This window comes from Argopecten irradians, chromosome 1 (genome assembly GCF_041381155.1).
Source record: "Argopecten irradians isolate NY chromosome 1, Ai_NY, whole genome shotgun sequence".
Lineage (NCBI taxonomy): Eukaryota > Metazoa > Mollusca > Bivalvia > Pectinida > Pectinidae > Argopecten > Argopecten irradians.
In genome coordinates this window covers 24,774,686-24,800,957 of record NC_091134.1, presented here as the reverse complement: position 1 = coordinate 24,800,957, position 26,272 = coordinate 24,774,686, and the positions used below count along the sequence as shown (strand labels likewise).

General features: G+C 33.1%; 1 protein-coding gene across 3 annotated transcripts in view; it reads left to right on the top strand.

Moving 5' to 3' along the window:
* The first annotated feature begins 7,879 nt into the window (after positions 1 to 7,879).
* LOC138321709 (zinc finger transcription factor lin-29-like) overlaps positions 7,880 to 26,272 on the top strand; it is a 229,994-nt gene continuing 211,601 nt past the window's right edge. For all 3 annotated transcript variants that reach the window (XR_011208352.1, XM_069265625.1, XM_069265614.1), the window contains exon 1: positions 7,880 to 7,950. Coding sequence is in view for 2 of the 3 variants with exons in the window: in XM_069265625.1 (XP_069121726.1) it covers positions 7,895 to 7,950 (56 nt within the window). In the remaining variant the exon portion in view is untranslated. The remainder of the gene's footprint in view (positions 7,951 to 26,272) is intronic.

Below are 26,272 nucleotides of genomic sequence, written 5' to 3'. Positions count from 1 at the left end.
TTTCCTTCTCTATCTATCCAGACATACTCTACCTTTCCTTCTCTATCTATCCAGGCATACTCTACCTTTCCTCCTCTGTCTATCCAGGCATACTCTACCTTTCCTCCTCTGTCTATCCAGACATACTCTACCTTTCCTTCTCTATCTATCCAGCATACTCTATTTCCTATCTATCCAGACATACTCTACCTTTCCTTCTCTATCTCTATCCAGACATACTCTACCTTTCCTTCTCTCTATCTATCCAGACATACTCTACCTTTCCTCCTCTATCTATCCAGGCATACTCTACCTTTCCTTCTCTATCTATCCAGATACATACTCTACTCTTTCCTCTCTATCTATCCAGACATACTCTACCTTTCCTTCTCTATCTATCCAGACATACTCTACCTTTCCTTCTCTATCTATCCAGGCATACTCTACCTTTCCTCCTCTATATATCCAGGCATACTCTACCTTTCCTTCTCTATCTATCCAGGCATACTCTACCTTTCCTCCTCTATCTATCCAGACATACTCTACCTTTCCTTCTCTATCTATCCAGACATACTCTACCTTTCCTTCTCTATCTATCCAGGCATACTCTACCTTTCCTCCTCTATCTATCCAGGCATACTCTACCTTTCCTCCTCTATCTATCCAGACATACTCTACCTTTCCTCCTCTATCTATCCAGGCTTACTCTACCTTTCCTCCTCTATCTATCCAGGCATACTCTACCTTTCCTCTCTATCTATCCAGACATACTCTACCTTTCCTTCTCTATCTATCCAGACATACTCTACCTTTCCTCCTCTTATCTATCCAGACATACTCTACCTTTCCTTCTCTATCTATCCAGACATACTCTACCTTTCCTCCTCTATCTATCCAGACATACTCTACCTTTCCTTCTCTATCTATCCAGGCATACTCTACCTTTCCTCCTCTATCTATCCAGGCATACTCTACCTTTCCTCCTCTATCTATCCAGACATACTCTACCTTTCCTCCTCTATCTATCCAGGCATACTCTACCTTTCCTCTCTATCTATCCAGCATACTCTACCTATCCAGCATTCTACCTTCCTCCTCTATCTATCCAGACATACTCTACCTTTCCTTCTCTATCTATCCAGGCATACTCTACCTTTCCTCCTCTATCTATCCAGACATACTCTACCTTTCCTTCTCTCTCTATCTATCCAGGGCATACTCTACCTTTCCTCCTCTATCTATCCAGACATACTCTACCTTTCCTTCTCTATCTATCCAGACATACTCTACCTTTCCTCCTCTATCTATCCAGGCATACTCTACCTTTCCTCCTCTATCTATCCAGACATACTCTACCTTTCCTCCTCTATCTATCCAGACATACTCTACCTTTCCTCTCTATCTATCCAGGCATACTCTACCTTTCCTCCTCTATCTATCCAGGCATACTCTACCTTTCCTCCTCTATCTATCCAGACATACTCTACCTTTCCTCCTCTATCTATCCAGACATACTCTACCTTTCCTTCTCTATCTATCCAGACATACTCTACCTTTCCTTCTCTATCTATCCAGGCATACTCTACCTTTCCTCCTCTATCTATCCAGGCATACTCTACCTTTCCTTCTCTATCTATCCAGGCATACTCTACCTTTCCTTCTCTATCTATCCAGGCATACTCTACCTTTCCTTCTCTATCTATCCAGACATACTCTACCTTTCCTCCTCTATCTATCCAGACATACTCTACCTTTCCTTCTCTATCTATCCAGGCATACTCTACCTTTCCTTCTCTATCTATCCAGACATACTCTACCTTTCCTCCTCTATCTATCCAGACATACTCTACCTTTCCTTCTCTATCTATCCAGACATACTCTACCTTTCCTCCTCTATCTATCCAGACATACTCTACCTTTCCTCTCTCTATCTATCCAGGCATACTCTACCTTTCCTCCTCTATCTATCCAGACATACTCTACCTTTCCTCCTCTATCTATCCAGACATACTCTACCTTTCCTCCTCTATCTATCCAGACATACTCTACCTTTCCTCCTCTATCTATCCAGACATACTCTACCTTTCCTCCTCTATCTATCCAGGCATACTCTACCTTTCCTCCTCTATCTATCCAGACATACTCTACCTTTCCTTCTCTATCTATCCAGACATACTCTACCTTTCCTTCCTCTATCTATCCAGACATACTCTACCTTTCCTCCTCTATCTATCCAGACATACTCTACCTTTCCTCCTCTATCTATCCAGACATACTCTACCTTTCCTCCTCTATCTATCCAGGCATACTCTACCTTTCCTCCTCTATCTATCCAGACATACTCTACCTTTCCTTCTCTATCTATCCAGACATACTCTACCTTTCCTTCTCTATCTATCCAGACATACTCTACCTTTTCCTCTCTATCTATCCAGGCATACTCTACCTTTCCTCCTCTATCTATCCAGACATACTCTACCTTTCCTTCTCTATCTATCCAGACATACTCTACCTTTCCTTCTCTATCTATCCAGACATACTCTACCTTTCCTCCTCTATCTATCCAGACATACTCTACCTTTCCTCCTCTATCTATCCAGACATACTCTACCTTTCCTCCTCTATCTATCCAGACATACTCTACCTTTCCTTCTCTATCTATCCAGACATACTCTACCTTTCCTTCCTCTATCTATCCAGACATACTCTACCTTTCCTCCTCTGTATCTATCCAGACATACTCTACCTTTCCTCCTCTATCTATCCAGACATACTCTACCTTTCCTCCTCTATCTATCCAGACATACTCTACCTTTCCTCCTCTATCTATCCAGACATACTCTACCTTTCCTCCTCTATCTATCCAGACATACTCTACCTTTCCTCCTCTATCTATCCAGACATACTCTACCTTTCCTCCTCTATCTATCCAGACATACTCTACCTTTCCTCCTCTATCTATCCAGACATACTCTACCTTTCCTCCTCTATCTATCCAGGCATACTCTACCTTTCCTTCTCTATCTATCCAGGCATACTCTACCTTTCCTCCTCTATCTATCCAGACATACTCTACCTTTCCTCCTCTATCTATCCAGACATACTCTACCTTTCCTCCTCTATCTATCCAGACATACTCTACCTTTCCTCCTCTATCTATCCAGACATACTCTACCTTTCCTCCTCTGTCTATCCAGACATACTCTACCTTTCCTCCTCTATCTATCCAGACATACTCTACCTTTCCTCCTCTATCTATCCAGACATACTCTACCTTTCCTCCTCTATCTATCCAGACATACTCTACCTTTCCTTCTCTATCTATCCAGACATACTCTACCTTTCCTCCTCTATCTATCCAGACATACTCTACCTTTCCTCCTCTATCTATCCAGACATACTCTACCTTTCCTCCTCTATCTATCCAGACATACTCTACCTTTCCTCCTCTATCTATCCAGACATACTCTACCTTTCCTCCTCTATCTATCCAGGCATACTCTACCTTTCCCTCTCTATCTATCCAGACATACTCTACCTTTCCTCCTCTGTCTATCCAGACATACTCTACCTTTCCTTCTCTATCTATCCAGACATACTCTACCTTTCCTCCTCTATCTATCCAGACATACTCTACCTTTCCTCCTCTATCTATCCAGACATACTCTACCTTTCCTCCTCTATCTATCCAGACATACTCTACCTTTCCTTCTCTATCTATCCAGACATACTCTACCTTTCCTCCTCTATCTATCCAGACATACTCTACCTTTCCTCCTCTATCTATCCAGGCATACTCTACCTTTCCTCCTCTATCTATCCAGACATACTCTACCTTTCCTCCTCTATCTATCCAGGCATACTCTACCTTTCCTTCTCTATCTATCCAGACATACTCTACCTTTCCTTCTCTATCTATCCAGACATACTCTACCTTTCCTCCTCTATCTATCCAGACATACTCTACCTTTCCTCCTCTGTCTATCCAGACATACTCTACCTTTCCTCCTCTGTCTATCCAGACATACTCTACCTTTCCTCCTCTATCTATCCAGACATACTCTACCTTTCCTTCTTATCTATCCAGTTAACTACTCTACCTTTCCTTCCTCTATCTATCCAGACATACTCTACCTTTCCTTCTCTGTCTATCCAGACATACTCTACCTTTCCTTCTGTATCTATCCAGACATACTCTACCTTTCCTTCTCTGTCTATCCAGGCATACTCTACCTTTCCTTCTGTATCTATCCAGACATACTCTACCTTTCCTTCTCTATCTATCCAGACATACTCTCTACCTTTCCTTCTCTGTCTATCCAGGCATAATCTACCTTTCCTTCTTATCTATCCAGACATACTCTACCTTTCCTTCTCTATCTATCCAGACATACTCTACCTTTCCTTCTCTATCTATCCAGGCATACTCTACCTTTCCTCCTCTATCTATCCAGACATACTCTACCTTTCCTCCTCTATCTATCCAGACATACTCTACCTTTCCTTCTCTATCTATCCAGACATACTCTACCTTTCCTCCTCTGTCTATCCAGACATACTCTACCTTTCCTTCTCTATCTATCCAGACATACTCTACCTTTCCTCCTCTATCTATCCAGGCATACTCTACCTTTCCTCCTCTATCTATCCAGGCATACTCTACCTTTCCTTCTCTATCTATCCAGACATACTCTACCTTTCCTCCTCTATCTATCCAGACATACTCTACCTTTCCTCCTCTATCTATCCAGACATACTCTACCTTTCCAGGCATACTCTACCTTTCCTCCTCTATCTATCCAGGCATACTCTACCTTTCCTCCTCTATCTATCCAGACATACTCTACCTTTCCTCCTCTATCTATCCAGACATACTCTACCTTTCCTCCTCTATCTATCCAGACATACTCTACCTTTCCTCCTCTATCTATCCAGACATACTCTACCTTTCCTCCTCTATCTATCCAGGCATACTCTACCTTTCCTTCTCCGTCAATACCTTTTCCCTAAGTGATCGCGTACATAAATATGTAGCAACCCATCTTCCGTAGAGAACTTTTCCAGTCAGTCAGTATTTCGTTGTTGTAACATTTTAGCAATGATATCTTGCCTACCACCTTCTCCGATTAATTATATATTTTGAAACACATGATCAGAATACATATTAGTTGAATAATTCTTTATGGAGTAAAACAAAATATTGGGAATAAAATTTCCATGTCTGAGAATTGAAACTCAAGTTTGAAATTAAATTTTAGTAGAAATGTTATCTACTTTATTAGAGTTAATTTAGGGTAAATATTTGACTTTTCTATCTTGCTTTAAATTATTTTAGACCCCAAAATATCATCTGAATATTCCTAATGTTTGTTCCTGTGGTCTGATGGATGTAAAGAGTAACCAGAATTTAGTATAATCAGATAATAATCTGTTATATAGAAAACTTTATTGAAAATTTGCTAAATAATCCGTTAATATACTTTGGACCATGAAGAATATTGATCAATTTTCTTTTATTATTTTTTATTGTGGTACCAAAAAAACAAACTTTTTGTGTTAAATAGAATGCTGTTTTCTCTATAGCACAATAATCGTATTTTAAAATACTATAGATGTATGTAATAAATATATATTAATTGAAAAACTTTTGTTAACTGATTATAAATTGAAAATAAAATAAAAATGTGAAAATACGTAAAACGTTTTTTATTTAATTGTAAATAGTATAATTCTTAACATACTTTAATTTCTTATTAATATTTTTGAGATGCTTGCACAAAATGTGATTAGAAGAAATTTTAAAACAAAGAAATAATCAAGCTTTCTTCATTTTTTTTAAAGAATATTTTTGATTTGTTTTAAATAAGAAGATATTCTGTATATATATTATGTATCCCTGAATAAAAAGTGATGAAAATAATGATATATAGATGACAGATTTTAAGCTGAAAATGAATTGTTTCTTTTTCATCAGGAAGGTCTTACAACAGGGTGTTTTTGTTTACTTTTGAATGATATCTTTCTAACAGCATGTGTTGAAGAAAAGTTTGTGATTTAAATGTGAAATTAATGCGTTTATGAATTTCATTTATAATTGATAAGTTTGTTTGTTGAGCTACATCCAAAATATTGACTAAATGTTTGTGGGTGAATTTCTTCTGAAATTGATCAGTTTGTTTGCAAAATTACGTTGGAAGTTAATCGATTTATTTGTAAATTACGTCTGAAGATGATTAGTTTATTTCTGAATTACATCAGATATTGATCAGTTGATTTGTAAATTACGCCTGCATAAGAACATGTATTGTGGAGGACAGATTTCGAAGGTTAAATGTATTCAGTATAGACATAATTTTTCTTTTTGTTTATTTTCACATTGGAATATCTAAAGTAAATATTGTTTGTGAAATTATTTGATATATTTCATTTGATCAAAGATCCTCAGAAATGTTTAAATGTAGGAAGGGTGTGATAGTTCTGTGCGATAAACATGAAATTATTATGTGGTTGAAGTGTTATCCATGTGAGATCAACAGTTTTTAGACGGCTATTAGCAAGGTTATGCTATTTAAAACAATTCAGAAAAAGGACTCGTAGAAGAAAAAATATCTCAGATGACATGAAATGAAGCCTCTGTATTACCGAAATTCATCGAAGATTGTTACTAAGGTAAGATTACTACAAAGCTCATTTGTACCTGTTTAAGCAATATTTTCATCACCAGGATTTGATAACTTTGATAACTATTTTGACAATTTACCTGCATTTTTTAGAAGGCAAAGAATCATCAAAGTCAGATTTTTTGTTGTCAAGCAAATATTTTTTTGCAAATATATTTGCGACCACAGCATGAAATTCTGATGGACAAAAAGCAGCGGAATTTTTAATGAGGTTAAAAAAATTAATAGCATAATTTTATGATCAAGCTAATTAAATATTATGAGGTACCATAATGTTATGACATATGTAATACTTAATCAACTTATAATGTTAACTTGCTTGTTTATAATACTTCATGACTTATTAAAGAGATTTAATTAACTTATTAATTACAGATCAACTGATAATGATGGAATGTAGTAGGCTTCAATTTAATCTGTATTCTTTTCCGAAAATGTATCATTTCATTTTGTTTTAGTGTTCTTTTTCATACATTTAAATTTCAGGATATCTCCCCATAGTGAATATAAATGTTAATTGAATTATTCAAAACTTACCTGAACCTTTGAGAATTATCCATGGTTTCATTTTAAACCATTATCTGTATCAATATCCCATGAATTATTGGTATATGTAATATATATGGTGTTAAAAGCTATCTGATGATATGGCCTACCGTTATACAGACAGGTATATACTACATCTAGTCTGAGTTGTTTCTCCTAGTGTGTGGTAGGAGACTCCCCGTACTAAAACACATGCCTGTAGCCAACTAGAGTAGTATATCTTGGTGTACATACTAGCGTAGATGTGACACCAGTCAGTAGATACCTTCTCTCACAGTTCATATGCCAATTATCTTATTACAGTGTTGTGTCGTTGTCCACCATGCCAGAACCCTACCATATAGTGGTCAGATCAGGACACTTGACCATAAGTGGTCACGGTATGGTGTAGTTCTCTCAACAACTGTTTTTTCTTGTCCTGTCTCAGACGGCTGAGGAGGGATATCAATTATACCCATTGATTATACTTCTATAGTAACACCATATAGGTATTAGCCATTTAAAAAACTACAGGAGACTACCAAAAAGTTGGTCCGGAGGAGTGACAGACTCTACCTCGTGTAGATGTAAGACGAGTTAGAGTCGGCTTTTTTTCTGGCAAGTGAAGTTATCTTGTGTTTTTTTTGGGGGAGTGAAGTTTATCTTGTTTTTGCCCCACAGTACCACGCGGACTTGTGAGAGTATATACAATGTATAATGACACATTCAACGGCTGGAGTGGCACCCCGACCCCTCGCTGGATAGGGTAAGTACCATAACATAACCGGGTTTTTTCTGCTCAACATTATGTTATGTTTATGATTTTATGTTAATGTATGTATTACCATTTTGCTAGAGGTTACATCTTTTTTAGCCTTTCAAAAAAACCTGAACTCTGATCATTTTTTCTGTTTTGATATTTTACTTTTTTTTTTATTGTTGCTTTTTTACAGTTGCTAAACCGACATTTTTCAATTCAAGATAAACTTTTGTAGAGTAGAATCAATGTTTTCTATATTTTTAAAATACATAATTTATTTCTTTTCAATATGTGTTAGTATGAAATTTTATATTTTTCATTGCTTATGAAAAATATACTATTATTACTTTTAATGATGATGATTTTCATAAAGTTATTTGAGTAGAAAACTTTCTTTTATTGCATATGTCTTTCAATGATTCTATATGTCTGTTTTAAATGGTTATTTTTCATATGTTTTATGTTTAAAAAAATTCATGAATATGTATCTTTATCTTCATAGTTTAAAGATGTTATTTTGCCCATTTCTTCTTTATGAAATATTTAATTTTTTGTTGAAGATTTCGAAAAAGAAGCTTGATATATACTAGGTTTTTAGAAAGACAATACATTCAAGATAGATTAAATCCTGATGTCATTGATGTCCTCACCTTTTAATGTGTTCCCTGAATTCATTAGGATGTTTAAACTGAATGATAGATATTTTAGTTTTGTACAGTTTTCATTGCTTATGATAGATAACATTTAGAAAATTCTTTAGGGATAAATAGAAAACTGTAAAATTTTAAGAATTGACATTTATGATAGGTACAAGTTGGGTTTATTATTCATTTTGATTGAATATTCTCGCATACGGATTTAATACTGTAACAAGACACATATATCTTTTTCTTAACCTGAAAAAAAAATTATGTTCTTTTCTTATGAAATGACTCGGACAGAGCAGGAAAAAAGTTGATAGACATTTTTTCAAGATCACAGTTCAAATTTACGATCTGCGCTGATCTAACATGGAGAAATCATAAAGAAAGTACTTTTCTCTGGAAGGAAACCCGAAGAAACTATTTTTTTCTGAGTTTTATTCTGGTTAATAGCCATGTTTGAATTAGCTAAAAGAAGCGGTATTTAACAAAGTGAGGTGCCATAACTTGCTTCAATTACAAAATATTGAAATATAATAAAACGCTGTGTTTTTAACTGTTTCTTCCATTTCTTTGTATAACTTCAAATTTTGTTGTAAGAGAAATTCATATTCTGATCATTTGAGGTAATAAAAAGACTGAGTGATTCAAGTACATCTGAAACTGAATTCTAGATGTATTTGATGAACGCACAATTTTGCCGGAAAAGCATTCTTCAAAATATGATTATATGTACACTTGTATTGTGCTTTCTGTTAAACATTCTTTACATATTACTGTGAGTATATCACAGATATCACAAAGTTCAAATAAATGGATAATCCCAATCTTGGCAATTTGTCCGAAGACAAATTACGATTGTCTGTTTCATTTTAAGTTGATAAAAATGATAAACAACACAACCCTATGAGGTCTACATACTCTGGTTTCTATAGGCGATGTTGTGTCGTTGTTTATTTGCTATAAGATTCTATTTCAACACCGGTGGAAAAAAATGCCAACTGCTGGTATTTGTGGAAGTGTTGCCTGTGTTAGTGATTTGGTCGACTATTTATCAACATTGGATGATAGCGTTTCATAATGGGTTGTGAGTTGTACTTTTCACAATTTTTTTTCGTCACTAGAGTATCTGTTTCATTCATTCAATCAATTAAAAATCCTGCTATTTACCAGAATGAATTTTATAGGGTTAACTAGGAAACAACCCCTGGTAGTCTTAGTCTGTCCGTATAGGTTTCTGGCTCATTGTGAGCAATTTCGTGTTTGGCCATCGACAGCTTTTTTTTATCGCGTATTTATGAAGTATGTAAATAATGTTATTGTTACTTGTATCATTTCACTAATTTGTTAATTGGTCTTTAAATACTTTATTGCATGTATATGTATATACCTTCACTACACTTTAGGATATGCCAATAATGTTTTTAACAATAAACACACACTTCTATTGATGCTTTTCAGTTTATTTATCATTATTATTATTGATATTATCTTTAAATAAAATAGACACTGCATGATATAAATTTAATGTTAAAATTCATATTATTGGCTTTAAAATAATTAAGCAGATTATCTTTTTTTTTGCTTTTGTATTATGTTCAGATTACTAAGCCACTTGTTTATAGATGATGAATTTTCACACAAGAATCCCCTGTAAACAAGAACCATGTCATAATTCATTTTCTGTTAGTCTATCATAATGAACACTACAAATGTCATTAAAACTAATTGATGGTTGTTAAATTATTATGGTACACTTTTATTAATGCTTTGTAAAATGGATATTAATGATGCCTACATCTGGGAAATATGCCTATATGGGAAATTAATGATGTCCATATTAGGATATTAATGATGGCCATATTTGGATAGTAATGATGGCCATATCAGGATGCTATATATGTGTCTACATTAGGTTATCAAAACTGGCCATTTATAATTAATGTTCTCAACAGGATATTGATACTGTTCATAGTAGGATATATATATAAAAGTAATTATATTAGGTTATTTAAGTGGCCATATAAATTTATATTGTATTAATGGTGACCATATTAGGACATTAATAATGACCATCACCATATTAGGATATTAATAATTGCCAAATTATGTATGATACATAATATTGGGAATTAGAGGATGATAACACTTAATTGTCATATTAAGACATTTGTTATTTGTGTTTTGTAAGGTTATTGATGGTGATATAAATTAGGATATAAAATTGTGGTTAATTTATTGCTGTGGTATTGTATCACACCTGAGATAATACAGTGGTCTACAGTACAAAGTTGTGATTTCTAGCATTATGGGATAGTTGTCCACTTCTCTGTCTTTACCATGATGCCCATATGAGGCAACCACTTTTCTTCACACACTCAGGTTTTCTATCAACATAAAAAACTTCCATATTTATGAAAATACATAACCTTTTTAGCTGTGATATTAATTACATTATAGCTAAACCTTATAGTTATCAATTAGAGTTGCTGCAGTTAAGTTGTTCAGGTGTCTGACATTTCTAACTGGTCCCCTATCTCGTTTATATGGCGGTTAATTGTATAGCACAAATCCTGGTACCAACTCTCGATTAATGTTGTTTGTCAGTATAAGATTTATGCGGTTAGGGCTTAGTTAAATCTTGTATCGCTGAACCTGTCTAAAAAGACCAACCAAGGGTCAAAGAAAAGAGGGTCTTTATACACAGGTCTGATTGTGTTTGTGACCTCAAGAAAGTGGTCTGATTACATAGGTCATTTTACAAAGGCGATCACTAAAATAGGAAGGTTTTATCTACTTACTGGCCTTTGGTTTTACTCTGAGTGCTCCAGCCTTTTTTTCCCTTCAAGAAACTTTACACTTTGAAGGGACAATGCAATAAGAGAACGTTTAAAATTTGTACATATATCGGGAAAAAACCCAGTTCTAATGGAAATTAGATCAGTCTGTTTTACTGTGATATGCCTCAAAAACCCATGGTGGTGACATGTGTGTGAATTGATCAAACTCGCTCGCTGTCTGCCATTACACACTTTGGTCGAACTTCTTGTATACCGAACCCTGTCCCTTGCTCGTAGAGTAATGCAACTTTTGTCTAGAACCGCTCAAAACGCTCTGATAGTAGTGTGTTTTAACCTTTTTAGGTGAATTGTCTTTCCTAAAAAATAACTTTATCACCTTCTCAGTGGTTATGTAGTTCATTTGTTTAACGTGCATGACTTTGCCTCGGATATGGGCCGGTACAGCGTCCATATTGTACCTGCTTAATCGTATTGATCAACGATTTGATATTTCAACGATATTAATTAAAATACTTAACAATGTCGTGGAATTTGTCAATGTTTTATGTTATATGTTTCATAAGAAATGTATAACAATACATTTATGCCATATTTTGCTTCTTGGTTATGTAAAAGAATTAGCCTGAGTGAATTGTCTCTTTAACAAAACCTAAGACCCACCTGAGATTACCACTAGTCTATAGGTATTGTAATGACAGATGTATAATATACAGCTGAGCTTTACTGACTGGATATTATTTTACTCAAAGACCCTTTTTAATTTAAGTATTTTGGTGGTTATGACCAAACTTTTCACTTTGTATTCAAGTATTAAACCAGCTTGTTACTGTAATCCTGATGACTTGGAGGTTTGACTGTGAATTTAATGTACCTCATCCCTCATTGCATTAAAAGGGAATATATTGGGTCAAATAGACACAAAATCAAACATGTTAAAATTTTGGATAAAAAATATTTCATTACTAGGAAATGGCTAAATATATAAAGTGTAAAAATGTTCTTTAGTTAAAATCTGGCTTCAACTATTCAAAAGTTATATGGATAAATAATTCTATTTTTTGGGTTAATTTTTTTTCTGTGAAAATCTTCCAATATTCATTACTAAAACAATAAGGGAGAAATATTTTTATTGATGTGAAAAATGATGTCATGAGATATTATTTTTTACCAAAGCTTGAACTTGTGACATGACGATCCTCTAATTGCTGTTTGTTTTTAATTATGGTAGCGGTATAGGTTTTCAAATTTCATTGTTTTTTCTTTTCTTTCTTTTTCATCCTTTATTCATAAATGTATTGTTTTTTTTCTAGCAAGATAATATTTCATGACTTTAAAATAATTTCTTTCATAAATAATTATGGTGTTGTAATATCTAACTTAATATATATTTGAAAAAAGATTACTTGAAATCTTTTACTGGAGAGAATAATATTTTCATGGCAAAGAAAGTTTGAGGAATTTGAATACTCTGCCTGTAGGCTTTATTTACACAAAATAAGAATGCAGTGTTAATTCATATACATTGTAGAACTTTGTAAAAGTCTATTCAGTTTCCGAATGCAGCCAGTCAGCGAATTAGTAGGCTGCAGAATTACGATAGTGGGCTGCGCCTTCAGCCTGGTGTTAACGTAAGAAATATCAGCACATAGCTTTTGACTTTAGATGCACTTGCTTTTTCTCGGAATTAGATTTGTACAAAACATAGATACAATTAGGACGGTGATAGTTTTTTGTTCTTTGTATTTACAGACTTACAAACGGAGGTAGATCTAATTACTGGACCAGGTTTGTTCAACTGATAACTTCTTCATCATCAAATCATATGTTTGCTATATAAATGCTCATATCAAACAGCTCAATGTTGTTTAGATATTTGAAACACATGTTTAAATACTGTCGTGCTACACATGCACTATTTGTTCCAAAACATGCATAGATATAAAACGGATTACTGACAAATTTACGTTAATTCATGTTTATAGAAAATAATAATTATTTGAAACAGTAATATGACATTTTAAGTGATTTGAATCTCTTTAGCTGTAAACATCAATATATATTTGTAATTTTCGGGCTCCTAAGAAATGTGTGTGTCTGTTTGTCTTGCTTGAGTGTGTTTGTGCTATCGGCAAAAACCCGAAAAGATATATAAATATTTTTATTGCATCCCCTGATGTAGATAAAAAAATTAGCATCACTATTTATTTTTTATTCAATGCTTTTATAATGATCATTTAAATCAGATGACCATTCAGGTCGGTCAGTCTATTGTTTATGGGTTAACTTGAGTCCGTTGGCTGTGTAAACAATACACATAACTATTGAATTTTTTCCTAATAAAATATATTACTACAATATCTTTTAGTTTATATTGATAAAATCATATGGTAGGCTGTACTTTCTTTGTTTATTTTTTTTCATTTTTTTTTTATCTGATAAGCTGATGATTATTTTTGTTTTTTTAAAGGGTAAAAAGTATAAAAAAAGATTTATAGCCAAAAAGCTAATGCAATAATCTTTTTGTTATTCTCTTTGGAAATAAGAGCAAAGTAAATAAGATGTTTACACTTACATTTTATGTACTAAACAGATATGTACATGCATCTATCCCTAACAAAATTGGACAAATTAGTATTTCAATTTCTCCAATTACAAAAGTTATATTTATGTTGCATGAATTGCATAAGGCAGACCAGCAGCAAGCTATGCAATAGTACAATAGGAAAAATAACCAAAACATCAGATTTTGATTGAAATGCCCGTTTTGTTAAAACGACATGGAAAACAACATTGACTTGATACAAACTCTGTAGCAAGTACACATGTAAGAATACATCATATTCTTTGTATTTATATAACTAAATACATTTTAACATAAAAATTACCTAACTATTGTAGGTGAGGGGACAAAAAACGCCACATTGCATACAGAGCTGACTAAAGGGTACTCGATGCACATACTCTTTAGTAGCTATATATTTTATAGTATTACTACCAGTAAACCTTTGATCTTCACTCTTATTTATCTTGAGAAAAAAAAAATCTTGTCTCAAACATATTCCTTTGCATTTCGTCGTACTTGGAATGAAATATATTATTGCAGATCAAAGCAAAACAATTGATATCACATAATTTAAGTGTAAGCTGATTAGATGTATTTGCCAATTATTGTCCAAAAGAAAGAAAGTAATTGTGGGAGATTAAAAATATAAATGAATAATTTTGATACTGCAGTGAAAAGAAATTGATTTTCTTCTAATTTTCTGTAGATTTTTTTTTGTAGAAAATATGAAGAGCAAGCTTTAATTGTCAAATTTCTTAATGCTCAGAAATAAGAGCTGAAGCACCTTTTTGGTTTTAATTAATCTGAAGTATTAAGTTCTCATAATAATTTATCTCCCTTAGTAAATATAGAATTTTATATTCTGTGGGATTCACATTTTATCACCTAATTTCATCAAATTCTAGAAAACTGTAGATATATATTAATGTTCAAAAAATTTCTTTCAGTATAGGTTTAAGTTTTTGCTAATTTATTTTTGTAAAGGCAAACTTCACTAAATGATGTGTAAATAAAACTGCATCGATGCAGATTTGCAAATAAGGCTATGGTTCAAGAGATGTCACTTTATATTAAAAAGTATAAAAAAAAAGATCTTTAAAAGTATAAACATTATTCACATTAATAAGCTATGGTATTAAAGAGTTTTCTAGTTTGGCTATCAATGTTTATTTCTACATGATTCACTATATTTGGAGACAAAAATCAGTGTATTTAAAGAACAAAGTCAAAGAAAAACATACCAAGGTAAATAATAAAATGTTCTTTACATTTATCCATCTTATTCTGATATTTAGTTTAAACTTATACTAGAATTGAATTCTGTTTAAACTTATTATAAATTACATGCACGAATATCTATTTAAAAGACTTGTTGTTGTAATTGCTTAAAGTTTCAGATTTTACCTAATATATTTCTTTTTTGTTTAAGTGTGCACATCTTTTAAACTGTGACGGAGAGTTCTCTATGGTTGTGATAGACACTTACTTTTCTATGCATCATTGTAGGGGTTGCCCTTAACCAGCTATCAGCCTTTCTACTGAAATCTGACGGTTCTCTTGAAGTTTAAATCAAATTATAAACTAGAGTTCCTACAGTAATACTATAGCCCAAACACTTACCGAAGGAAAAAATATTTAGGCTATATAAATGTCAGAAAAACACCTTTCGGAATGAGATTTGATTTAGAGAGCGAAATTCTGTAAAATACATTTAATATTCCACCTTGATGTTGAATGATGAGGATTATTTGATAAGATGTTTGTATTATCAAAACCATTCAAACTAACAACCTTATATTATAAAAAAAGCCGCTTTTGTATAGTATGCTTGGTACATTCTTTTTCGAAACTAAGTGAATTTCTGAGACAAAACTAACGTTTATTTTTCTGGTTGTAATGTTTGCAATATCTTGTTTTAAAATGGCACATGTGTTATTATAGAGATATAGGTATATTAATACTATAAATTAAAATGTACAAGAGTCTTAATACATAAAGATTGCAAAAGTCTTTATTTTCTCAATTTATTACTTTCTTTAGGAAACAACTGTAATTATCAGTGGTATCATTAAGGTTTCAGAAAGTAATATCTCTCTCCATTTCTGATTGGTCGATATACTCAGCAGATTTCCATTGGCTAAAACATTCTAATTTGTATTTGAAGAAGATATTGATGATAATTTGATTATTTGGTAAGCAGGCTAAAATGTGCTGCAAATTTGTAATGTTTCTTTTTATTTATTTATATAAAAAAATATGTAAGTGGTCATAACTTATAGAATGACTAAATTTTCTCATTGTTTTTTTTTTATGTACCAGCAAAACCTCACTCTGACGCAAATTTCACAGTGAAATTTTCAATTTAGATTTTTGTGAAAATTATTGCATGTTCCAACAGTAAATTATCACTACTTCACACATTCCTTATGTAATTAGTGTCCTTAGCAGCAGCCATTAAGTCACCGATTCTCTATTTATAAAAGGGTTCAAACTTTATCTAATTCTGTAATTTAAACCAGGTGCACTTTACAGAGTTCTGTCCTGGTTTTTTTTCTGAATTCATTTTTGTCCATTTCATTATATGTAATGCTGTATTCCTATGTCTGGGATTTCTATATAAACTGTGGTTTGTCCCATGGTTCTTACTCCTGGTATTCTCCATATGTCTATGGTACTGTATTCAAAGGACAGGTGCTACTGAAGAGATTATGTCATCTTATTGTTTTTTTAACATACTGTAATTCAAGGAGCCAGATGCACTATATAGAGTTACATGTATATCCCTAATGTTCGTTAAGTTATAATAGTGACTATTATCTTATCTCTGTATTCCATTAACTGGGATTATGTATGGAGTTATGTCCCCTGATTTATAATATTGTCCATGCTAGTATCTCTAATGCTGTATTCCAGAAACCATACCCATTTTATGGAGTTTTGTCCCCTGGATTCTTAAGTTCATAATGTTGTCCTGTTGATACCTTATGTGGTATTCCCTTAACCTGACTATTTGTATAGAGTTGTGTCCCCTTGTTCCTTATGCCATCCACAGTTATATTTCCTATTGTTTAGAATTTGTCCACTTGTTCCTTCTGCCATTCACAGCTATATTTTCTATTGCTCAGAGTTATGTCCCATTGTTTCTTATGCCATCCACAACTATATTTCCTGTTGTTCAGTTATGTCCCCTTGTCCATATGTCATCCACAACCATATTTGCTATTGTTCAGAGTTATGTCCCCTTGTTTCTTATGACATCTACAGCTATTATGCTTTATTTTAGGAACAATGTTCTGTTGTGCCTATTTGTTCATTGCTTGTAATGATTGTATAGCTAAAGAGTTCTACAACATTGTAATGCATATTTGTTTAATCACTTGCTCAACTGGACTCAATTTTTCTACAGAATTGTAATGGTGACTATATTTGCTTTGAGATTAAATGCTTCAACGGTATTATTTGCAGTGGCTTAAGAAAGGTCATAGATCAAAACAGTTTAAAAGTACTGTAACACGTATATGTACTGTTGTAGCAAGACATATGGTGACACTTCAGGGATCTGTAACTCTAGGGAGATAACTCCCATTATTCCAGACACTCTGCCACAGAGGGAAATTCCCTCTACCCTAACAGTACAACTGTGACAATATGACTGCATCGGGAGCAGGTACATTGCACATCCTTATCTAAAAGTACACAGAGTTAGCACCAGAGAAGCCAAAGAGAACTATCAAGCTTAATAGTCACCAATTACCTTTGACACCAAAATAAAATAATGTTTTTAGAAATTCATCCCTGGAGGACAGCAGTAGCCTTACATAAACTCCATTGCAGAGAAGTTATACAATCCAAATCCCTATTCGGGAAAGATTTTCTTTTCTAGGGAAAGTGGATAACCAGCATCCCACACCATGTGGTGGATTGTGGAAATCCTAGTTTCTGTCGTGTCTCTGAAAGAGAGAATTTGAAAAGTTGTGGTTTATGAGTTTCACATATGTAGGCATATTTGCTGTCGAAGGGACAAACAAGTAGGAGCAAGCAAACACACAAAAAATATGCATCAAAATATTCATAAAATAAGCAAATGACAAATAAGCTGAAAAATAGACAGAAGATAAAATCAAGCAGAAAACCACATAAGGAGATCAATTAAGAAACCAATTAAAAATATTAACAGAAATAATGGTACAAAAATTAAGTGATACACCAAATTTATTAAAAAAGAGAAAAAATAAAGATACAGAAGTAATCATACAAAGAAGCAAATACTTAATCACAATTAAATGCTCATTTAAATTAGATAATAACTTTTAATGATAAAATTTGTATATATATAATTTCATATACATGTTAGCTTTTTTTCAAAATAAATTTCTACTCATTCGAAGAGAATCTGAAACTCAATCCTTTTGTCTCTAACTGTAAACCTATATGACAATTGAACAAAAATTGGCAAAATTGAGGTTTTTCTTAGGATCCCATTGAATTTATAAATTACAAGCACTTTGGTACAGGATAAGGATTGCTATTTATTGAAGACAATAGATAGCTATTCCGTACACATTCTTGTGAGAACAATCCTGATATTACTGTACATAGTATGTGTGTACTTTATTTAATAGTCATGAAATGACCATAATATTACTTTGCACAAGGTACAACAATAATTTAGCAGTGGGAGAATTCAATAAACAAGCTATATCTACTTCTGTTATATTACACAATGTATTTTGTATTTACACACACAACAATAAACACCGCACAGTAATCTCCAGACTTTATGAGTCAAATGTCATAAATGATGGACAACGTAGTGGCCAGATTGCAGCCATATTGTCGGAGTCAACTGAGGTCAGTGGGGTCGTTTGAGGTAGCTTTCGATAGACTTGTACCTGTCATTTCAGTCCTGTCTCCTTGCCGGCCCTTGGGCGGTCGTCACTGTCAAACTCAGCTGGCATTTATTCCCATGCTAACTGATTTTCTAGTCATAACGACAATCAGGCAGGTTTATCAACTCTTGTGTCAACCTCATTTTAAACAAACATTTATTACTGTGGAAAATATTAAATTTCTTGTTAAAAGTTTTGAAATTAAATTCTTATGTTGAATTTCAATTAATTTGGTATTTTGTTTTATATAATTATTTTATAATCAATGAAAGATTTATTTAGTTTTTTCATTAAGCATACAATACATGATTTATCAGGAGACTTATGTCACGGAAAAGGGTTATTCCCCTTGTTTGTTGTCCGTGATTTTATTGGGGGCGGGACACAGTAATATTTATATTGTAAAGCTGGTCAGTGCTTCCATGTCAGAATCTACCTGCCATCTTTTGATGCATTATTTGTAATTATATTTACATTCCTATCAATATCCCTTCCAAGTTCCCATAGCATGCATTTTCCCAATTGTTTATTATTTAATGTACATAAGTTGGGATTTTGATTATTGAATCTTATTGTTATATAAGGTATTTAATGCTAGTAATGCTAAACAATTATCATCAAAATAAATTTGGAATTTCTTTCTCTTTTAAATTTTTTACCATATTTTGAAACAGACACATATGGGATTAACTGTACAAATATGCTTTGTATTGTTCTTGACATTTTCAAATTCTTTTTTGGCATTGTTAAAATTTTGTTAATATTTGTAAGAAAACTTTTATGTTTTAAACTTAAGTATCACAAGTAGACCAGTAGACCAAAGAAATTGTTGGGATGGCCACATTGTATATTAGTATAACCATTAGTTTATCTTTTGAACATATTGTTTTGGAGTTTGTCAAAGTTAGCATCATCTGACATTTCTCTATAATTACTTGCCAGCTCCCTTGGTGCTTCAAACTTCAAATTAAAATACTTACTAACTGAAGTTCTTGCTACAGAATAACTTTTGAATATTGGTACATCAAAAGTAAAAGTCAGTGAGGTCCTGTAAGTTGTCATATTCCGTAGCACTTTCCTGAGGAAATATTGAAAATATATGAAGATATTTTGTTCAATACCCCGTTTATTATATCAATACAGAATTAATTAAATATTTTGTTTCAGAATTTTAGTATTATAAATTTCTTTGTTGATGACAAAAATCAATTTATGTAAGAATATGTACAGAAAAAACCCCACTTTAAAGCATACCTCTGTATTAAGATCGTGCCTGCCTCACTCTGGGTTTAATGCATACCTCTGTGTTAAGATTATGCCTGCCTCACTCTGGAATATAATTGACCAGTTTTCCTGTGTAAGACCATTTATTTATTGAGAAAAAATTTACTTTGTCTTTTGGGTTTTACTGCAATTTGAAAAATTCAAGGATTGCAAAAGTTGCTGATAGTAAGGTTAATGGTTTTGTCTCAACTGTCCAATAGGTGATCGTGTCTGCTCAACATTCCGATAGATGATCATGTCTCAACTATCAAATAGATAATCATGTCTCAACTGTCCAATAGATGATCATGTTTCAACTGTCCAATGAATGATCATGTCTCAACAGTCCAATGAATGATCATGTCTCAACTGTCCAATAGATGATCATGTCTCAACTGTCCAATAGATGATCATGTCTCAACTGTCCTATGAATGATCATGTCTCAACAGTCCAATGAATGATCATGTCTCAACAGTCAAATAGATGACCATGTCTCAACTGCCCAATAAATGATCATGTCTCAACTGTCCAATGAATGATCATGTATCAACTGTCCAATGAATGATCATGTCTCAACTGTCCAATGAATGATCATGTCTCAACAGTCAAATGAATGATCATGTCTCAACAGTCCAATAGATGAACATGTCTCAATTGTCCAATAGATGATAATGTCTCAACTGTCCAATGGATGATCATGTCTCAACAGTCCAATAGATGATCATGTCTCAAATTTCCAATAGATGATCATGACTCAACTGCCCAATATATATGGTCATGGTTCAACTGCCCAATAAATGATCATGTCTCAACTGTCCAATAGATGATCATACATGTCTCAACTGTCCAATGATCGAATGATCATGAACTTAGATATCACATCAGGTCGGAAGTTTAGTTTACAATATTTTAGGTACATGTGGTTTTGATGATGATACAACATTCAGTCTGTAACTGAATTACATTAAAACTAATAAATATGACAAAACAGCCCCTGCAGTTTACATGTACCATTGTGTTTTGTAACTATGGACAGATAGTTATGATTTTTTCAGTGAATTCTTATCCACTTGTAATAATGTTTAAAGCAATAATAAAATATTACGTTGTACAGTAATGATAAAATTCATAGAATGCTTGAATCATATTGAAATTCATAATGTGCAGTGAAATATTGTTCATTTTTTGTCTTGTCTTAATATAATGCACCAATTGAATTTCCGAGAAAAAAAAATGATGATGATGGGAATATATCAAATTCTTTTAAACTATATATTCAAACCAAATGTATGATTAGGGTTTTCAGTGGTGCTGATTTCTCTGGATATTGTATGATTCTAGTTGGAATTCTGGTGATATAGAAGTATGCCTTCAGCAAGGTACCAGGCTATATCATTAAGGCTAATGTTCTTTTTTACCACTAGGCAGTTGTCACTTAATAACTGGACATGTGCATCGGACAGGGGCCTCGGACACTGGTCACTTCACAGCTGACAAAGCTTTCACTAATTTCTGTGATTTTTGTTTGACCATGGTGAATGTTTCCTTAGGGGCGGTTCCCACAGAGAGGACTGTTACCTGTAAAGTCAATGGTCAGTGTATTGGGGCTAATTATCGTGATACATTGATGCCTGGTCAATGTTCCCGATGATGACTTTATACTGTAGGTAGTAACTTTGGGCCTGTACAACATTCACTGCCCTCCGGCTAGACGTCATTTACCTGGTCAGGTGATGATTGGTGTTATGTGTGACCTAACAGGTCATCGGCCACTGACCATTGGTCATCATATACAAACCAATGACCATTCAATTATCACTTCCTGACAGATGTGGAGGATTTTTTTTTATTGTCTGAATTTTATCTGAAAATCGGCCGACTGCCACAACTAATTGATTCTTTTTGTATGCTTTCACATGTTTATTTATTATTGTAATATTTTTTCTTCTATAAATTTTTCTATTGAAATTCTTTTTGTCATGCATTACATTTTCATGACAAAATAATTGTTGTAAATAAAAATGAAATATATTTTATTTAGTGAAAGTGGAAATAAAAATTACAATTTTATGCTTTCAGAGTCTTAAGGAGGAAAGAATGGAGAGGATTAAAATTTGATGTGAAAATATTCCAAAATGTGAATACAGTTTAGAAAGACTGATGAACTATATGTGTGTCAAATACATATTGAAAATGTTGTTAACTAATCAAGTCATTACTTTAACTGAAAAAAACTAGTATATATATATATATATAATGTAATTTTGTATGGGGTTATTTTTCCATTGACCGAAACAATTGTACGTCACGTATTATGCATGACGTCATTAATGCAAAACATTTTCGCTGGGGATTTTTGAAGTGGCACAGTCATTGGCCAAACTGGCTTTGTGTCTACTTCATAACCCCAAAAGATATTGAGAATAATGCATAAATAGATATACTGTATTGTCTTTTGCTAAGCAGTCTATACTGTTGTTAGGTTGAAATGACTCAAGGTCAAAGGTCAAATGAGTTTTGACTTTCATGCTTCATTTGTAGGTGATTGATTCTACTTAATTAACAATATGAGTATGAATTACTTATTAAATACATTCATACCTAAAACAAATATTATTAAATTGTTGTTTGACCTTGACCCAAAGTTCAGAGGTCAAAACATTAGAAATAGTAAGTAATTGTGATATGCTTTCTGTTTTTCCATATACATGCAAAAGTTAGGAGAGATGTTGATGTTAGTTAAGGAAAAACATGAATCCTTTTTTTTATTACCTGCCTGAATGAAATATGACAGAAATCAAATACAGTAATGCAGCTTCATTCCAAACAACTATTAATTCCTAAACAAAAAACTTAATGTATAGATTTGGCTTTTTAGGTCAGCTGACCATAGGTCATAGTGACCTATTGTGATGGTCTTGTGTCTGTCGTTAACCGTCGTCTGTCATGCGACATCCGTTAACATTTCCTTGTAAACGTGATAACTTGAGTAAACCTTAAGAGAGCTTTATGAAACTTTGTGTGGAATGATCTCGGATGAGTTTGAAAATCAGCTTGATTCAACAGTAATTAAAGGAGCTATTTCCCTTTGCATTAATAATTACTATTGGATCTTGTGAATGCGTTAACTTAAGTAAATAAAAACCGAGCTTAATGAAACATTGTTTGTAGACTGACATTGGAACTATCTCAAGGGAGTTCAAAAATCAGTATGATTTGACATTGATTTACAGAGTTATTGCCCTTTGCACTAATAATTACTAATGGACCTGGTGAATGTGATAACTTAAGTAAGTATAAACCGAGCTTAATGAAATTCTTTGTGGAGACTAACATTGGAAGGATCTGAAACGAGTTTGAAAATCAACATGTTTGGACAGTAATTTACGGAGTTGTTGCCCTTTGCACAATAATTATTATGGAACTTGTGAACTTGATAACATTAGTAAATATTAACTGAGCTTAATGAAACTTTCTATGTTGACTAGCATTCAAAAGATCTCAGACGAGTTTGAAAGTCAGTTTGATTCAATAGTAATTAATGGAGTTATTGCCCTTTGCTTTAAAAATATTGTTGGACCTTGTGAACAATTTAGCTTGAGTAGATATGCTTAATAAGCTTTTGTATGTAGACTAACATTGGATAGATCTTGGACAAGATAAAAAATTGACCTGATTTGATTGTAACTTACAGAGTTATTTCCCTTTGCAACAATAATTATTGAACCTTGTTTACACAATTACCTGAGTAAATATAAACCGAGCTTAAAGGTGCTTTACCGCTGACAAATGGTAATTTTTTCACTAACAAAAACAGGAGCAGACAATTTGATATTTTTTTTTCAGTCACAAAAGTTATACTTACTTTATACCATTACCACCATTGAAAAATTCGAGATTCTAATTTTTTCTTAAAGTTAAAAATATTAAAAATAATTAATTGTATTCCGAAAAACTCCTTGGTACTATATCCTATATGGAATAAAGTACTGATTGCACATGTACCAAAGACAAAATAAATTACTTTATAATATTTTTGTGTTAATCAGACATACATATACACTATTAAACACAAATTATTGTTCAATTGATGAATAACATTTTTGCTTTGTTGGTGTTGGAGCATCTTTCATGAAATTTTGTATGAAGACTGATATTAGAAATATCTCGAATGAGTTTTAAAATCATCTTGATTTGACGATAATTTATGGAGTTATTTCCCTTTGCACTAATTATTATTATTAGTCCTTGTGAATACGATAACTTGAATAAATATGCACTCAGCTTCATGAAACTTTGTATGAAGACTAACACTGGAAAGATCTCTGACAAGTTGGAATTTGACCTGATTAGATCGTAACTTATGGAGTTATTGTCCTTTGCAATTATAATTATTAAATCTTGTGAACATGATAACTTGAGTAAATATGCACGGAGCTTAATAAAACTTTGTATGTAGACCTATTAGATGTATGTTCCTATTTTTTTAACAAAAGACATTAATTGGCTAGTAAATTATATAACTAATTGTATCAAATATCAGGTGATCGTAAAGGCCCATGGGTCTCTTGTTGGTATTTAGAATGACAGCTGATAAACATCATATATTCGGGGAAAACTGAAATGAAGATTTTTTCTGATGAAATTTAAATTTCAAAAATCTGATACATTTGTGTAAAATTTATCAGAGACTTAAGTTGCAAGACATATAATGATATACTAACTGATATAGTAAATATAAAATAACTGATTTAAGATCACTAGTGATTTCTATAAGTAGGTGATGACCTATATGTCCTTGTATGATTGTGGTGACCTAATCACATCCAAAACTTGAACCTCTCCAAAGACTGAAAATCTTATTGACAGAAAATCTCTTCGTCTGCATTGTTTTTATAGCCTGTGGTTTTCTGCACCCTGAACCACATGAGGCTCACAATCCGGTTGCATTTACCTGTAATTATTGGAAGGTGGAAACATATGATATTTTCATATCTCACTATAGGGAAATCAAGCTCTGTGTTACAACAGACTATAAAATTTGGTGTTGTCTCCATGGTACCTACAGTCGGAGATTTTTAAATTCTGTCAAAAACATAGTAATTTCTGGAGAGGGGGTGAACAAAGCACTTCCCCAGATGAGTTCATACATTCAGTATAGATTATTCAATGATTTTTTTACTAAAAATATTTGGTTGATAGAACTGATATCCAGAAGTAATCTAAACTGTATATTTAATTATGTTAAGGAAACAGACTTATTGGTGATCTTGGAGATCACATATAAGATGTTGTTAATCACACAAATGTATGGCATACACAAATGAATGACATCAGAAAATTGTATTTGACAATTTGGAATACACTAGGTCCCTGTGTTTGACATGGAATATACCAGGCCCCTGTGTTTGACATGGAATACACTAGGCCCCTGTGTTTGACACAGATTACACCAGGCCCCTGTGTTTGACATGGAATACACTAGACCCCTGTGTTTGACATGGAATACACTAGGCCCCTGTTTGACATGGAAAACTCTAGGCCCCTGTTTGACATGGAATACACCAGGGCCCTGTGTTTGACATGGAATACACTAGGACACTGTGTTTGACATGGAATACACCAGGCATCTGTGTTTGACATGGAATACACCAGGCATCTGTGTTTGACATGGAATACACCAGGCTCTTGCGTTTGACATGGAATACACTAGGACTCTATGGTTGACATGGAATAAACCATGCAGGCCCCTGTGTTTAACATGGAATACACTAGGCCCCTGTGTTTGACATGGAATACACTAGGCCCCTGTGTTTGACATGAAATACACTAGGCTCTTGAGTTTGACATAAAAACATATCAGTTCCTTGTATTTGACATAAATGTGAAAATTGTTTAATGGCTTGAAAGCCTCTAGTTCCTGTGTTGTTGAATGGTTAGTACAGCTCTATGCTTTATGAAGGATTAATTCCATGTCTTAAGGGATTTTATTGTGAAAAATCAGTGCTTACATGGTAACTTAAATTTACTTTTACAAAAAATAAGAGCCAGTATGTTAAATTTTCACATTTTTACCAAAACTGCTTACATAAAGGTAAACAGTGAAAGTCAATGTTGATTACTAATAAGACAAGTAAATTGTATATGAATATTATGTAATTACAATAAGC